Source organism: Gigantopelta aegis, chromosome 13 (genome assembly GCF_016097555.1).
Source record: "Gigantopelta aegis isolate Gae_Host chromosome 13, Gae_host_genome, whole genome shotgun sequence".
Classification (NCBI taxonomy): Eukaryota; Metazoa; Mollusca; class Gastropoda; order Neomphalida; family Peltospiridae; genus Gigantopelta; species Gigantopelta aegis.
The window spans coordinates 3,302,420-3,321,409 of record NC_054711.1 but is presented as its reverse complement, the minus strand read 5'-3'; the positions used below and the strand labels follow the sequence as shown (position 1 = coordinate 3,321,409).

The window sequence follows — 18,990 nt, the reverse complement described above, 5'->3', positions numbered from 1 at the left end:
CCAGTCGTGGTGCACTGACTGGAATGAGAAATAGTCCAATGGGCCCACTGACGGGGATCGATCTCAAACTGATCGCACACCAAGCAAGAGCTTTACAATGCTCTATGTCCCACCCTTTATTATTTGATAAAGTTAAAGTTTGTTTTGTTTAACGACACCACTAGAGCAGATTGATCTTTTTATCTTATCATCAGCTATTGGATGTCAAACATTTGGTAATTTTGACATATAGTTTTAGAGAGGAAACCTGCTATATCAGCTATTGGATGTTAAACATTTTTTTTTTTTTTTTTTTTTTTTTTAAACAAAAAACAAACAAACAAAAATGCCACAAACATTTAACACAGAGAAAAAGATTTTGTTTGTATTTTTTGACATTACAAACATGGATGATGATGAGATGAATGGTGAAGCCGCTTTATTTCCATGTCGGTATGGGACTACTTGACAGGTCCGTGCTCCACGCTTGCTGTCAGTTAAGCTATCTCGGTATCACCCAAGCCCGAGGTACATCACTCGGGAGACACATCCATAATCGCACTAGTGAAGTGTGTGAAACTCGGTGTATGTGGCCTTACACCTACCCATTGAGCTTAGCGGAGCACTCACTCTAGGTTCTAGCTGGTACTGGCATGAAAAATCCCCCATTGCCTCAGGTGGGATACGAACCCAGTACCTACCATCCAGAAGTCTGATGGAATAACCACTATACAATGTGCTGAGGTGTCATTAAACAAACATTCCTTTCCTTTCCTCTCTCACTCTCGACCAAGTTTCAAAATAACCATATGTTAGACACCAAATAGCCATAGTTTAAAATGTGCTGAGGTGTCGTTAAACATTCCTTTCCTTTCCTCTCTCACTCTCAACCAAGTATCAAAATAACCATATGCTAGACACCAAATAGCCTTAGTTTAAAATGTGCTGAGGTGTCGTTAAACAAACATTCCTTTCCTTTCCTCTCTCACTCTCGACCAAGTATCAAAATAACCATATGCTAGACACCAAATAGCCTTAGTTTAAAATGTGCTGAGGTGTCGTTAAACAAACATTCCTTTCCTTTCCTCTCTCACTCTCGACCAAGTATCAAAATAACCATATGTTAGACACCAAATAGCTGTAGTTTGAAATGTGCTGAGGTGTCGTTAAACAAACATTCCTTTCCTTTCCTCTCTCACTCTCGACCAAGTTTCAAAATAACCATATGTTAGACACCAAATAGCCATAGTTTAAAATGTGCTGAGGTGTCGTTAAACAAACATTCCTTTCCTTTCCTCTCTCACTCTCGACCAAGTATCAAAATAACCATATGCTAGACACCAAATAGCCTTAGTTTAAAATGTGCTGAGGTGTCGTTAAACAAACATTCCTTTCCTTTCCTCTCTCACTCTCGACCAAGTATCAAAATAACCATATGTTAGACACCAAATAGCTGTAGTTTGAAATGTGCTGAGGTGTCGTTAAACAAACATTCCTTTCCTCTCTCACTCTCGACCAAGTGTCAAAATAACCATATGTTAGACACCAAATAGCCGTAGTTTAAAATGTGCTGAGGTGTGTTAAACAAACATTTCTTTCCTTTCCTCTCTCACTCTCGACCAAGTGTCAAAATAACCATATGTTAGACACCAAATAGCCGTAGTTTAAAATGTGCTGAGGTCCTTAAACACAGAAAATTTTATCCACAAAATCCACAAAAGTTTATACTCTTAGAAAAGAAACCTGCTGTACTTTATAGCATAGTGTCCACTGATATTAATTACTTAGAGAAGAAACCCGCTATACTTTATACCAGTGTCCACTGATATTACTTACTTAGAGAAGAAACCCGCTGTACTTTAAACTGTACAGTGTCCACTGATATTACTTACTTAGAGAAGAAACCCGCTGTACTTTATACTGTACAGTGTCCACTGATATTACTTACTTAGAGAAGAAACCCGCTGTACTTTATACCATACAGGGTCCACTGATATTACTTACTTAGAGAAGAAACCAGCTGTACTTTATACTGTACAGGGTCCACTGATATTACTTACTTAGAGAAGAAACCAGCTGTACTTTATACCGTACAGTGTCCACTGATATTACTTACTTAGAGAAGAAACCTGCTGTATTTTATACCGTACAATGTCCACTGATATTACTTACTTAGAGAAGAAACCCGCTGTACTTTATACAGTACAATGTCTACTGATATTACTTAGAGAAGAAACCCGCTGTACTTTATACCATACAGTGTCCACTGATATTACTTAGAGAAGAAACCCGCTTTTCTTTATACCGTACAGTGTCCACTGATATTACTTATTTAGAGAAGAAACCAGCTGTACTTTATACCGTACAGTGTCCACTGATATTACTTACTTAGAGAAGAAACCAGCTGTACTTTATACCGTACAGTGTCCACTGATATTACTTACTTAGAGAAGAAACCTGCTGTATTTTATACCGTACAATGTCCACTGATATTACTTACTTAGAGAAGAAACCCGCTGTACTTTATACAGTACAATGTCTACTGATATTACTTAGAGAAGAAACCCGCTGTACTTTATACCATACAGTGTCCACTGATATTACTTAGAGAAGAAACCCGTTGGACTTTATACTGTACAGTGTCCACTATTATTACTTACTTTGTTCTTTCTGTAACTGTTTATACTCTTAGAGAAGAAACCCGCTGAACTTTATACCGTACAGTGTCCACTGATATTACTTACTTTGTTCTTTCTGTAACTGTTTATACTCTTAGAGAAGAAACCCGCTGTACTTTATACCGTACAGTGTCCACTGATATTACTTACTTAGAGAAGAAACCCGCTGTACTTTATACCATTCAATGTCCACTGATATTACTTACTTAGAGACAAAACCCGCTGTACTTTATACCATACAGTGTCCACTGATATTACTTACTTAGAGAAGAAACCAGCTGTACTTTATACCGTACAGTGTCCACTGATATTACTTACTTAGAGAAGAAACCTGCTGTATTTTATACCGTACAATGTCCACTGATATTACTTACTTAGAGAAGAAACCCGCTGTACTTTATACAGTACAATGTCTACTGATATTACTTAGAGAAGAAACCCGCTGTACTTTATACCATACAGTGTCCACTGATATTACTTAGAGAAGAAACCCGCTGGACTTTATACTGTACAGTGTCCACTATTATTACTTACTTTGTTCTTTCTGTAACTGTTTATACTCTTAGAGAAGAAACCCGCTGAACTTTATACCGTACAGTGTCCACTGATATTACTTACTTTGTTCTTTCTGTAACTGTTTATACTCTTAGAGAAGAAACCCGCTGTACTTTATACCGTACAGTGTCCACTGATATTACTTACTTAGAGAAGAAACCCGCTGTACTTTATACCATTCAATGTCCACTGATATTACTTACTTAGAGACATAACCCGCTGTACTTTATACCATACAGTGTCCACTGATATTACTTACTTAGAGAAGAAACCCGCTGTACTTTATACCGTACAGTGTCCACTGATATTACTTACTTAGAGAAGAAACCCGCTGTACTTTATACCATTCAATGTCCACTGATATTACTTACTTAGAGAAGAAACCCGCTGTACTTTATACCATACAATGTCCACTGATATTAATTACTTAGAGAAGAAACCCGCTGAACTTTATACCATACAGTGTCCACTGATATTACTTACTTTGTTCTTTCTGTAACTGTTTATAATCTTAGAGAAGAAACCCGCTGTACTTTATACCGTAGTGTCCACTGATATTACTTACTTTGTTCTTTCTGTAACTGTTTATACTCTTAGAGAAGAAACCCGCTGTACTTTATACCGTACAGTGTCCACTGATATTACTTACTTAGAGAAGAAACCCGCTGTACTTTATACCATTCAATGTCCACTGATATTACTTACTTAGAGAAGAAACCCGCTGTACTTTATACCATACAGTGTCCAGTGATATTACTTACTTAGAGAAGAAACCCGCTGTACTTTATACCGTACAGTGTCCACTGATATTACTTACTTAGAGAAGAAACCCGCTGTACTTTATACCATTCAATGTCCACTGATATTACTTACTTAGAGAAGAAACCCGCTGTACTTTATACCGTACAGTGTCCATTGATATTACTTCGAGAAGAAACCCGCTGTACTTTATACCGTACAGTGTCCACTGATATTACTTACTTAGAGAAGAAACCCACTGTACTTTATACCATACAGTGTCCACTGATAATACTTACTTCGTTCTTTTTGTAACTGTTTTTCCAACTCTTTTATTTTGTCACTTAACATTTCCACCTTTTCCTGAAAACAAAAGAAAAGAAAGTATTTTTCATAAAGCAAATCTTGTTTGTTGCAATCTAATAAGACTTATTAAATGATGTAGAACAGCTTATATCCAATTAAGGTTCAAGCACACTGTCCTGGGCACACACCTCAGCTATCTGGGCTGTCTGACCAGGACAGTGGTTTAGTTGTTAGTTGGTTAGTTGGTTAGTGAGAGAGAAGAGGTTGTGGTGGTCTTACACATACCCACTGAGCCCTTAAGAACTCGCTCTGGGTTGGAGCCGGTACCGGACTGCGAACCCTGTACCTACCAGCCTGTAGTCCAGTGACTTAACCACTGCGCCACTGAGCCCTTAAGAACTCGCTCTGGGTTGGAGCCGGCACCGGACTGCGAACCCTGTACCTACCAGCCTGTAGTCCAGTGACTTAACCACTGCGCCACTGAGCCCTTAAGAACTCGCTCTGGGTTGGAGCCGGCACCGGACTGCGAACCCTGTACCTACCAGCCTGTAGTCCAGTGACTTAACCACTGCGCCACTGAGCCCTTAAGAACTCGCTCTGGGTTGGAGCCGGCACCGGACTGCGAACCCTGTACCTACCAGCCTGTAGTCCAGTGACTTAACCACTGCGCCACTGAGCCCTTAAGAACTCGCTCTGGGTGGGAGCCGGCACCGGACTGCGAACCCTGTACCTACCAGCCTGTAGTCTGATGGCTTAACCACTGCGCCACTGAGGCCGGTTGTTTTAGACAGGAATAAATTTGGTTTTACAATTACTGATGATTGGTGTATATTACGTAACCCATGCTCTCGTAGCTTCTATTCTTCGAACAGATAAGTAACTTAACTAAACAAATACATGTAATTAACATGTACATTCCTTTCTTCTACTCTACTCACAAGGTGTTCAGTCAGTTCCTTTGGAATGTTTTTGGGATGCTCAGTTTTATCACCTGAAAATAAACACATAGCAGAAGTTCACCGTCACATTTAACACAAATGGCAGGACCGATAGCATTATGTTATTTTCAACCTTTGACCCGATGAGATGCTATGTCATTTACTGCTACCTGTAATAGGACCATTGTCATGTTTTAAGTTGTTTTTTTATCTTGTTTAATGATACCACTAGAGTACATTGATTTACTAATCATCAGCTATTGGATGTCAACATTTTATAATTTTGACATATAGTCTTAGAAAGTAAACCAGCTCTATTTTTCCTTTAGTAGCATGGGATCTGCTATAAGCACCATCCCACAGACAGGATAGCACATACCATGGCCTTTGATATACCAGACGTGGTGCATTGACTAGAATGAGAAATAGCCAATGGAAGAAAGAAGGAAATGTTTTATTTAACGATGCACTCAACACATTTTATTTACGGTTATATGGCATCAGACATATGGTTAAGGACCACACAGATATTGAGAGAGGAAACCTGCTGTCACCACTTCATGGGCTACTCTTTTCGATCAGCAGCAAGGTATTTTTTATATGCACCATCCCATAGACAGGATAGCACATACCTCAGCCTTTGATGTACCAGTCGTGGTGCACTGGCTGGAGCGAGAAATAGCCCAATGATGCCCATCGACAGGGTTAGATGCTAAACTGACCGTGCATCAGGCAAACACTTTACCAGTGGACTATGTCCTGCCTTATTTAGAGAGGAAACCAGCTACATTTTCTCATTAGTAGCAAGGGATCTTTTACATGCACCATCATACAGGCAGGATAGCACATACCATGGCCTTTGATATACCAGGCATGGTGCACCGGCTAGAATGAGGAATAGCCAATGGGGCCCATCGACGGGGTGGCACGTACCACGGCCTTTGATATATCAGGCGTGGTGCACCGACTAGAATGAGTAATAGCCAATGGGGCCCATCGATGGGGCAGCATGTACCACGTCCTTTGATATACCAGGCATAGTGCACCGACTAGAATGAGTAATAGCCAATGGGGCCCATCGATGGGGTGGCACGTACCACGTCCTTTGATATACCAGGCGTGGTGCATCGACTAGAATGAGTAATAGCCAATGGGGCCCATCGATGGGGCGGCACGTACCACGGCCTTTGATATATCAGGCGTGGTGCACCGACTAGAATGAGTAATAGCCAATGGGGCCCATCGACGGGGTGGCACGTACCACGGCCTTTGATATATCAGGCGTGGTGCACCGACTAGAATGAGGAATAGCCAATAGGGCCCATTGATGGGGCAGCATGTACCACGTCCTTTGATATATCAGCCGTGGTGTACCGACTAGAATGAGTAATAGCCAATGGGGCCCATCGACGGGGTGGCACGTACCACGGCCTTTGATATATCAGGCGTGGTGCACCGACTAGAATGAGTAATAGCCAATGGGGCCCATCGATGGGGTGGCACGTACCATGGCCTTTGATAAACCAGTCATGGTGCACTGAACAGCCCAATAGGCCTACCTACGTGGATCAATCCTAGACCAACTGTACAACAGGCGAGTGCTTTACCACTTGACTACATTCCCCCCCACCCCACCCCTACCACCCTAGCAGTAGAGATAACCACATGGATCAATCCTAGACCAACTGTACATCAGACAAGTGCTTTACCACTGGGCTACATTCCCCCCCCCCCCCCCTACTCCTACCACCCTAGCAGTAGAGATAGCCACATGGATCAATCCTAACCCAACTGTACAACAGGTGAGTGCTTTACCACTGGGCTACATCCCCCCCCCCCCAACCCCTACCCCTACCACCCTAGCAGTAGAGATAGCCACATGGCTAAAACTGCATGTCCGTTGCATACTTACCTTCTTTGTCCACCTCAGGCGGCTGGATGACAGCAGGTTCCTCGACGGCCTTGAAATCGGCCTGCGATGTAACTTTCCCCTGCAGTTTAAACACTTGGGTCATAAGTCTGTTATTCATCTCAGTCGACTGAGCCTGTAAATATATAGAACGTGTGACAGTAAACTTGTGTCGACTGAGCCTGTAAATATATAGAACGTATGACAGTAAACTTGTGTCGACTGAGCCTGCAAATATATAGAACGTGTGACAGTAAACTTGTGTTGACTGAGCCTGTAATTATATAGAACGTGTGACAGTAAACTTGTGTCCAACTGAGCCTATAAATATATAGAACATGTGACAGTAAACTTGTGTCGACTGAGCCTGCAAATATATAGAATGTGTGACAGTAAACTTGTGTTGACTGAGCCTGCAAATATATAGAAGGTGTGACAGTAAACTTGTGTCGACTGAGCCTGTAAATATATAGAACGTGTGACAGCAAACTTGTGTCGACTGAGCCTGTAAATATATAGAACGTGTGACAGCAAACTTGTGTCGACTGAGCCTGTAAATATATAGAACGTGTGACAGTAAACTTGTGTCGACTGAGCCTGTGAATATATAGAACGTGTGACAGTAAACTTGTGTTACACCGAGCCTGTAAATATATAGAACAAGTGACAGTAAACTTGTGTGAAACTGAGCCTGTAAATATATAGAACATGTGACAGTAAACTTGTGTCGACTGAGCCTGTAAATATACAGAACAAGTGACAGTAAACTTGTGTCGACTGAGCCTGTAAATATATAGAACGTGTGACAATAAACTTGTGTCAAACTGAGCCTGTAAATATATAGAACATGTGACAGTAAACTTGTGTCGACTGAGCCTGCAAATATATAGAATGTGTGACAGTAAACGTGTGTCGACTGAGCCTGTAAATATATAGAACGTGTGACAGGAAACGTGTGTCAAACTGAGCCTGTAAATATATAGAACATGTGACAGGAAACGTGTGTCAAACTGAGCCTGTAAATATATAGAACAAGTGATGGTAAACTTGTGTCAAACTGAGCCTGTAAATATATAGAACGTGTGACAGTAAACTTGTGTCGACTGAGCCTGTGACTATATAGAATGTGTGACAGTAAACTTGTGTCAAACTGAGCCTGTTAATATACAGAATAAGTGACAATAAACGTGTTTCGACTGAGCCTGTAAATATACAGAACAAGTGACAGTAAACTTGTGTTGAATGAGCCTGTAAATATATAGAAAAAGTGACAGTACATATCTTTAAGAAATATAGGTTTTTATTTTTTTAAATATATACAAGTGACAGTAAATATCTTCAAGAAATTTAGTTTTTTTTATTTAAAAATATATATAGAGAGGAAATATCATGTTTTTTGTCAAATATGATTTATATTTCATTGAGTGAAGTTTGCAATCATATCTAACAAGTCGCGCTTGCACCACGAGTGTGATATGATTGCAAACTTCACGAGATGAGATAAAAATCATATTTGACAAAAAATATGAAATTTTCTATTTATTATATAACTTTTGGCAATTTACCTTTATTTTTAAAATGCCAACAGCAAAATAGCTCAGACTTTCTTACAGTGACGATAACACTTTCTACAGTGACAATAACACATTTTAGAGTGAAATAGTGATATTTCACTAAATGTTATATAATAAACATGTATATCAGTTGGCATTAACTCGTTATTCTCGATCTATTTCCCGTATTTACCAGCTTCAACTTGACATTGTTAATTTCGATGGTAACCTACGTCATTAACTCGTTATTCTCAATCTATTTCCAGTATTTACCAGCTTCAACTTGATATTGTTAATTTCGATGGTAACTACGTCATTAACTCGTTATTCTCTATCTATTTCCCGTATTTATCAGCTTCAACTTGATATTGTTAATTTCGATGGTAACCTACGTCATTAACTCGTTATTCTCAATCTATTTCCAGTATTTACCAGTTTCAACTTGATACTGTTAATTTCGATGGTAACCTACATCATTAACTCGTTATTCTCAATCTATTTCCAGTATTTACCAGTTTCAACTTGAGATAACCTATGTCATTAACTCGTTATTCTCGATCTATTTCCAGTATTTACCAGTTTCAACTTGATATTGTTAATTTCGATGGTAACCTACGTCATTAACTCGTTATTCTCGATCTATTTCCCATATTTACCAGCTTCAACTTGATATTGTTAATTTCGATGGTAACCTACGTCATTAACTCGTTATTCTCAATCTATTTCCAGTATTTACCAGCTTCAACTTGATATTGTTAATTTCGATGGTAACCTACGTCATTAACTCGTTATTCTCTATCTATTTCCCGTATTTATCAGTTTCAACTTGATATTGTTAATTTCGATGGTAACCTACGTCATTAACTCGTTATTCTCAATCTATTTCCAGTATTTACCAGTTTCAACTTGATACTGTTAATTTCGATGGTAACCTACATCATTAACTCGTTATTCTCAATCTATTTCCAGTATTTACCAGTTTCAACTTGAGATAACCTATGTCATTAACTCGTTATTCTCGATCTATTTCCAGTATTTACCAGTTTCAACTTGATATTGTTAATTTCGATGGTAACCTACGTCATTAACTCGTTATTCTTGATCTATTTCCCATATTTACCAGCTTCAACTTGATATTGTTAATTTCGATGGTAACCTATGTCATTAACTCGTTATTCTTGATCTATTTCCCGTATTTACCAGTTTCAACTTGATATTATTAATTTCGATGGTAACCTACGTCATTAACTCGTTATTCTCAATCTGTTTCCAGTATTTACCAGTTTCAACTTGATATTGTTAATTTCGATGGTAACCTACATCATTAACTCGTTATTCTCGATCTATTTCCAGTATTTACCAGTTTCAACTTGAGATAACCTATGTCATTAACTCGTTATTCTCGATCTATTTCCAGTATTTACCAGTTTCAACTTGATATTGTTAATTTCGATGGTAACCTACGTCATTAACTCGTTATTCTCAATCTATTTCCCATATTTACCAGCTTCAACTTGATATTGTTAATTTCGATGATAACCTACGTCATTAACTCGTTATTCTCAATCTATTTCCAGTATTTACCAGTTTCAACTTGATATTGTTAATTTCGATGATAACCTACGTCATTAACTCGTTATTCTCTATCTATTTCCAGTATTTACCAATTTCAACTTGAGATAACGTATGTCATTAACTTGTTATTCTCTGTCTATTTCCAGTATTTGCCAGTTTCAACTTTAGATAACCTACGTCATTAACTTGTTATTATCTATTTCCAGTATTTACCAGTTTCATCTTTAGATAACCTAAGTCATTAACTTGTTATTCTCAATCTATTTCCCGTATTTACCTGTTTCAACTTGATATTGTTAATTTCGATGGTAACCTACGTCATTAACTTGTTATTCTCTATCTATTTCCAGTATTTACCAATTTCAACTTGAGATAACCTACGTCATTAACTTGTTATTATCTATTTCCAGTATTTACAAGTTTCATCTTTAGATAACCTAAGTCATTAACTTGTTATTCTCTGTCTATTTTAAGTACTTACCAGTTTCAACTTGAGATAACCTACATCATTAACTTGTTATTCTTGATCTATTTCCAGTATTTACCAGTTTCAACTTGAGATAACCTACGTCATTAACTTGTTATTCTCTGTTTCCAGTATTTACCAGTTTCAACTTGAGATAACCTATACATCATTAACTTGTTATTCTCTCTCTATTTCCAGTATTTACCAATTTCAACTTGAGATAACCTATGTCATTAACTTGTTATTCTTTGTCTATTTCCAGTATTTACCATTTTCAACTTGAGATAACCTATGTCATTAACTTGTTATTCTCTGTCTATTTCCAGTATTTACCAATTTCAACTTGAGATAACCTATATGTCATTAACTTGTTATTATCTATTTCCAGTATTTACCAGTTTCAACTTGAGATCATTAATTTCAGTGATAACCTATATGTCATAAACTTGTTATTATCTATTTCCAGTATTTACCAGTTTTAACTTTAGAGTGTTAATTTCAGTAATAACCTATACGTTATTAACTTGTTATTATCTATTTCCAGTATTTACCAGTTTCAACTTGAGATCGTTAATATTTCAGTGATAACCTATATGTCATTAACTTGTTATTATCTATTTCCAGTATTTACCAGTTTCAACTTGAAATCGTTAATTTCAGTGATAACCTATACCTCATTAACTTGTTATTATCTATTTCCAGTATTTACCAGTTTCAACTTTAGAGTGTTAATTTCAGTAATAACCTATACGTTATTAACTTGTTATTATCTATTTCCAGTATTTACCAGTTTCAACTTGAGATCGTTAATATTTCAGTGATAACCTATATGTCATTAACTTGTTATTATCTATTTCCAGTATTTACCAGTTTCAACTTGAAATCGTTAATTTCAGTGATAACCTATACCTCATTAACTTGTTATTATCTATTTCCAGTATTTACCAGTTTCAAATTTAGAGTGTTAATTTCAGTGATAACCTATATGTTATTAACTTGTTATTATCTATTTCCAGTATTTACCAGTTTCAACTTGAGATCATTCATTTCAGTCGTGTGAGTTTGCAGCAACTTCCTCATATATTCGATTTCATTTGTATTAGTCACGAGACATTTCTTCAGAAAAAACGATTGCTGGAAAACAAAAATGAAATACACATAATATACATAGTATTGCATAATAATTATAATTTGTTTTATGTTTTACAACAATCTTTAATATAACTGTATACAGAGATGCCAACCCTAGTTGGAATGTCATAGGAATCCAGGCCTTCAAAAATAGGAATGTTATCAGGATCACGTTTTTCGACATTTTGGTAAAGTCACATTCAAGGCCATACCCAATCAGGAAACATCGGGGCTGTTCAGAAGACCGATTGCTAGACTGGTTTATTCCATATCGCCATGCTTGCTATGTTCGATATTCGGAATCCATCAGTTTAAAGAACAAGGCAGGAAACCAATCTACGATAGTTGATGATGAAGAGGGAAAAAAGTTCTATTTCTCCAATGTTAACAGCATTTGTGCCTTCCAAAATATGACTCGACACCAAATATGCGAAATTATTATTTTCTTTCTAAAAATCAGAATTTTGAACAAGACAATCGTAATAACATAATCTATGTTTTAAATGTGTAATGATTCTGCCAAATTCGAAATGGTTGGCATCTCTGCATATAATGCATAATAATCATAAATCTTTTACTGCTAGAATATAATGCATAATAATCATAAATCTTTTACTGCTAGAATATAATGCATAATAATCATAAATCTTTTACTGCTAGAATATAATTATTTCCGTTACGTTCATTACAATTTAATGTTGTCTCATTGGTCCAGCTGTAACAATGCGAGTTTGTTTATATCTCAATGAAACGTAAAAATAACGTTGTCATGGAAATCATACCTGATGACGTCACTTTATAATGGTACTTTTGTCTTATAGAGCGTTAGTATTTAGAACCAAAACAATTATTCAAAATAAAATATGTGCTTTTAGTGTCATTATAAGGAACGTAGAAATAACGTTGTCATGGAAATCATACCTGATGACGTCACTTTATAATGGTACTTTTGTCTTATAGAGCGTTAGTATTTAGAACCAAAACAATTATTCAAAATGAAATATGTGCTTTTAGTGTCATTATAAGGATTGTCTGCTATTTCTTGTACGTTCAGCTGGGTGTGAACAAAAACAAATCATCCGCAAACTGTTTTTATTACTGAATCACATTGCAGAACATTCTGAGTGCATTGTTAAATAAAACATTTGTTTCCTTCTTTTTATAGAACATACTGAACATTCATTTACAATGTATAATAATTATAATTGGTCTGTGACTTATAATTCATATGAAATGGATCCAAATGCACAAACAATTAACATTGGAGCTAAATACAAAAGTTGACACAATAGAAAGAAATGTTTTATTTAACGACACACTCAACACATAACATTTAAGGTTATATGGCATCAGACATATGGTTAAGGACCACACAGACATTGAGAGAGGAATCCTGCTGTCGACACTTCATAGGCTACTCTTTTTGATTATCAGCAAGGGATCTTTTATATGCACCATCCCACAGACAGGGTAGTACAAACCACGGCCTTTGATATACCAGTCGTAGTGCATTGGCTGGAACGAGTAATAGCCCATTGGGCCCACTGACAGGGATCGATCCCACACCGACCGTGCATCGAGCGAGCGCTGTACCACTGGGCTACGTCTCTCCCCTTGGCGCAGTAGATGCCATCTGACAAGTAATAACTCTTTCCGACGGGGATCGATCCCACACCGACCACACACTGTACCACTGGGCTACGTCTCGCCCCTTGACGCAGTAGATGCCATCCGACAAGTAATAACTCTTTCCGACGGGGATCGATCCCACACCGACCACACACTGTACCACTGGGCTACGTCTCGCCCCTTGACGCAGTAGATGCCATCCGACAAGTAATAGCTCTTTCCGACGGGGATCGATCCCACACCGACCGCACGCTGTACCACTGGGCTACGTCTCTCCCCTTGACGCAGTAGATGCCATCCGACAAGTAATAGCTCTTTCCGACGGGGATCGATCCCACACCGACCGCACACTGTACCACTGGGCTACGTCTCGCCCCTTGACGCAGTAGATGCCATCCGACAAGTAATAACTCTTTCCGACGGGGATCAATCCCACACCGACCGCACGCTGTACCACTGGGCTACGTCTCGCCCCTTGACGCAGTAGATGCCATCCGACAAGTAATAACTCTTTCCGACGGGGATCGATCCCACACCGACCGCGCACTGTACCCCTGGGCTACGTCTCGCCCCTTGACGCAGTAGATGCCATCCGACAAGTAATAACTCTTTCCGACGGGGATCAATCCCACACCGACCGCACGCTGTACCACTGGGCTACGTCTCGCCCCTTGACGCAGTAGATGCCATCCGACAAGTAATAACTCTTTCCGACGGGGATCAATCCCACACCGACCGCGCACTGTACCACTGGGCTACGTCTCGCCCCTTGACGCAGTAGATGCCATCCGACAAGTAATAGCTCTTTCCGACGGGGATCGATCCCACACCGACCGCACACTGTACCACTGGGCTACGTCTCACCCCTTGACGCAGTAGATGCCATCCGACAAGTAATAGCTCTTTCCGACGGGGATCGATCCCACACCGACCGCACACTGTACCACTGGGCTACGTCTCACCCCTTGACGCAGTAGATGCCATCCGACAAGTAATAGCTCTTTCCGACGGGGATCGATCCCACACCGACCGCACACTGTACCACTGGGCTACGTCTCGCCCCTTGACGCAGTAGATGCCATCCGACAAGTAATAACTCTTTCCAACGGGGATCGATCCCACACCGACCGCACACTGTACCACTGGGCTACGTCTCTCCCCTTGACGCAGTAGATGCCATCAACAAATAATAGCTCTTTCCGACGGGGATCGATCCCACACCGATCGCACACTGTACCACTGGGCTACGTCTCTCCCCTTGACGCAGTAGATGCCATCAACAAATAATAGCTCTTTCCAACGGGGATCGATCCCACACCGACCGCGCACTGTACCCCTGGGCTACGTCTCGCCCCTTGACGCAGTAGATGCCATCCGACAAGTAATAACTCTTTCCGACGGGGATCAATCCCACACCGACCGCGCACTGTACCACTGGGCTACGTCTCTCCCCTTGACGCAGTAGATGCCATCCGACAAGTAATAGCTCTTTCCGACGGGGATCGATCCCACACCGACCGCGCACTGTACCACTGGGCTACGTCTCGCCCCTTGACGCAGTAGATGCCATCCGACAAGTAATAACTCTTTCCGACGGGGATCGATCCCACACCGACCGCGCACTGTACCCCTGGGCTACGTCTCGCCCCTTGACGCAGTAGATGCCATCCGACAAGTAATAACTCTTTCCGACGGGGATCAATCCCACACCGACCGCACGCTGTACCACTGGGCTACGTCTCGCCCCTTGACGCAGTAGATGCCATCCGACAAGTAATAACTCTTTCCGACGGGGATCAATCCCACACCGACCGCACGCTGTACCACTGGGCTACGTCTCGCCCCTTGACGCAGTAGATGCCATCCGACAAGTAATAACTCTTTCCGACGGGGATCGATCCCACACCGACCGCGCACTGTACCCCTGGGCTACGTCTCGCCCCTTGACGCAGTAGATGCCATCCGACAAGTAATAACTCTTTCCGACGGGGATCAATCCCACACCGACCGCACGCTGTACCACTGGGCTACGTCTCGCCCCTTGACGCAGTAGATGCCATCCGACAAGTAATAACTCTTTCCGACGGGGATCAATCCCACACCGACCGCGCACTGTACCACTGGGCTACGTCTCGCCCCTTGACGCAGTAGATGCCATCCGACAAGTAATAACTCTTTCCGACGGGGATCGATGCCACACCGACCGCACACTGTACCACTGGGCTACGTCTCTCCCCTTGACGCAGTAGATGCCATCAACAAGTAATAGCTCTTTCCGACGGGGATCGATCCCACACCGACCGCACACTGTACCACTGGGCTACGTCTCACCCCTTGACGCAGTAGATGCCATCCGACAAGTAATAGCTCTTTCCGACGGGGATCGATCCCACACCGACCGCACACTGTACCACTGGGCTACGTCTCACCCCTTGACGCAGTAGATGCCATCCGACAAGTAATAGCTCTTTCCGACGGGGATCGATCCCACACCGACCGCACACTGTACCACTGGGCTACGTCTCGCCCCTTGACGCAGTAGATGCCATCCGACAAGTAATAACTCTTTCCAACGGGGATCGATCCCACACCGACCGCACACTGTACCACTGGGCTACGTCTCTCCCCTTGACGCAGTAGATGCCATCAACAAATAATAGCTCTTTCCGACGGGGATCGATCCCACACCGACCGCACACTGTACCACTGGGCTACGTCTCTCCCCTTGACGCAGTAGATGCCATCAACAAATAATAGCTCTTTCCAACGGGGATCGATCCCACACCGACCGCGCACTGTACCCCTGGGCTACGTCTCGCCCCTTGACGCAGTAGATGCCATCCGACAAGTAATAACTCTTTCCAACGGGGATCGATCCCACACCGACCGCACACTGTACCACTGGGCTACGTCTCTCCCCTTGACGCAGTAGATGCCATCAACAAATAATAGCTCTTTCCGACGGGGATCGATCCCACACCGACCGCACACTGTACCACTGGGCTACGTCTCTCCCCTTGACGCAGTAGATGCCATCCGACAAGTAATAGCTCTTTCCGACGGGGATCGATCCCACACCGACCGCACACTGTACCACTGGGCTACGTCTCGCCCCTTGACGCAGTAGATGCCATCCGACAAGTAATAACTCTTTCCGACGGGGATCGATGCCACACCGACCGCACACTGTACCACTGGGCTACGTCTCTCCCCTTGACGCAGTAGATGCCATCAACAAGTAATAGCTCTTTCCGACGGGGATCGATCCCACACCGACCGCACACTGTACCACTGGGCTACGTCTCTCCCCTTGACGCAGTAGATGCCATCAACAAATAATAGCTCTTTCCGACGGGGATCGATCCCACACCGACCGCACACTGTACCACTGGGCTACGTCTCTCCCCTTGACGCAGTAGATGCCATCCGACAAGTAATAGCTCTTTCCAACGGGGATCGATCCCACACCGACCGCACACTGTACCACTGGGCTACGTCTCTCCCCTTGACGCAGTAGATGCCATCAACAAATAATAGCTCTTTCCGACGGGGATCGATCCCACACCGACCGCACACTGTACCACTGGGCTACGTCTCTCCCCTTGACGCAGTAGATGCCATCAACAAGTAATAGCTCTTTCCGACGGGGATCGATCCCACACCGACCGCGCACTGTACCCCTGGGCTACGTCTCGCCCCTTGACGCAGTAGATGCCATCCGACAAGTAATAACTCTTTCCGACGGGGATCAATCCCACACCGACCGCGCACTGTACCACTGGGCTACGTCTCTCCCCTTGACGCAGTAGATGCCATCCGACAAGTAATAGCTCTTTCCGACGGGGATCGATCCCACATCGACCGCGCACTGTACCACTGGGCTACGTCTCGCCCCTTGACGCAGTAGATGCCATCCGACAAGTAATAACTCTTTCCGACGGGGATCGATGCCACACCGACCGCACACTGTACCACTGGGCTACGTCTCTCCCCTTGACGCAGTAGATGCCATCAACAAGTAATAGCTCTTTCCGACGGGGATCGATCCCACACCGACCGCACACTGTACCACTGGGCTACGTCTCTCCCCTTGACGCAGTAGATGCCATCAACAAATAATAGCTCTTTCCGACGGGGATCGATCCCACACCGACCGCACACTGTACCACTGGGCTACGTCTCTCCCCTTGACGCAGTAGATGCCATCCGACAAGTAATAGCTCTTTCCAACGGGGATCGATCCCACACCGACCGCACACTGTACCACTGGGCTACGTCTCTCCCCTTGACGCAGTAGATGCCATCAACAAATAATAGCTCTTTCCGACGGGGATCGATCCCACACCGACCGCACACTGTACCACTGGGCTACGTCTCTCCCCTTGACGCAGTAGATGCCATCAACAAGTAATAGCTCTTTCCGACGGGGATCGATCCCACACCGACCGCGCACTGTACCCCTGGGCTACGTCTCGCCCCTTGACGCAGTAGATGCCATCCGACAAGTAATAACTCTTTCCGACGGGGATCAATCCCACACCGACCGCGCACTGTACCACTGGGCTACGTCTCTCCCCTTGACGCAGTAGATGCCATCCGACAAGTAATAGCTCTTTCCGACGGGGATCGATCCCACATCGACCGCGCACTGTACCACTGGGCTACGTCTCGCCCCTTGACGCAGTAGATGCCATCCGACAAGTAATAACTCTTTCCGACGGGGATCGATCCCACACCGACCGCGCACTGTACCCCTGGGCTACGTCTCGCCCCTTGACGCAGTAGATGTCATCCGACAAGTAATAACTCTTTCCGACGGGGATCAATCCCACACCGACCGCACGCTGTACCACTGGGCTACGTCTCGCCCCTTGACGCAGTAGATGCCATCCGACAAGTAATAACTCTTTCCGACGGGGATCAATCCCACACCGACCGCACGCTGTACCACTGGGCTACGTCTCGCCCCTTGACGCAGTAGATGCCATCCGACAAGTAATAACTCTTTCCGACGGGGATCAATCCCACACCGACCGCACGCTGTACCACTGGGCTACGTCTCGCCCCTTGACGCAGTAGATGCCATCCGACAAGTAATAACTCTTTCCGACGGGGATCAATCCCACACCGACCGCACGCTGTACCACTGGGCTACGTCTCGCCCCTTGACGCAGTAGATGCCATCCGACAAGTAATAACTCTTTCCGACGGGGATCGATCCCACACCGACCGCGCACTGTACCCCTGGGCTACGTCTCGCCCCTTGACGCAGTAGATGCCATCCGACAAGTAATAACTCTTTCCGACGGGGATCAATCCCACACCGACCGCACGCTGTACCACTGGGCTACGTCTCGCCCCTTGACGCAGTAGATGCCATCCGACAAGTAATAACTCTTTCCGACGGGGATCAATCCCACACCGACCGCGCACTGTACCACTGGGCTACGTCTCGCCCCTTGACGCAGTAGATGCCATCCGACAAGTAATAACTCTTTCCGACGGGGATCGATGCCACACCGACCGCGCACTG

General features: G+C 43.0%; 1 protein-coding gene across 1 annotated transcript in view; it reads right to left on the bottom strand.

Annotated features, from left to right (window-relative positions):
* LOC121387398 (uncharacterized protein PB18E9.04c-like) overlaps positions 1-18,990 on the bottom strand; it is a 49,362-nt gene that overhangs the window by 3,292 nt on the left and 27,080 nt on the right. The window contains exons 9-12 of the mRNA XM_041518505.1: positions 11,721-11,831; positions 7,107-7,239; positions 5,195-5,247; positions 4,250-4,313 (exon numbers count right to left, since the gene is read on the bottom strand). Coding sequence (XP_041374439.1) covers positions 4,250-4,313; positions 5,195-5,247; positions 7,107-7,239; positions 11,721-11,831 — 361 coding nt within the window. The remainder of the gene's footprint in view (positions 1-4,249; positions 4,314-5,194; positions 5,248-7,106; positions 7,240-11,720; positions 11,832-18,990) is intronic.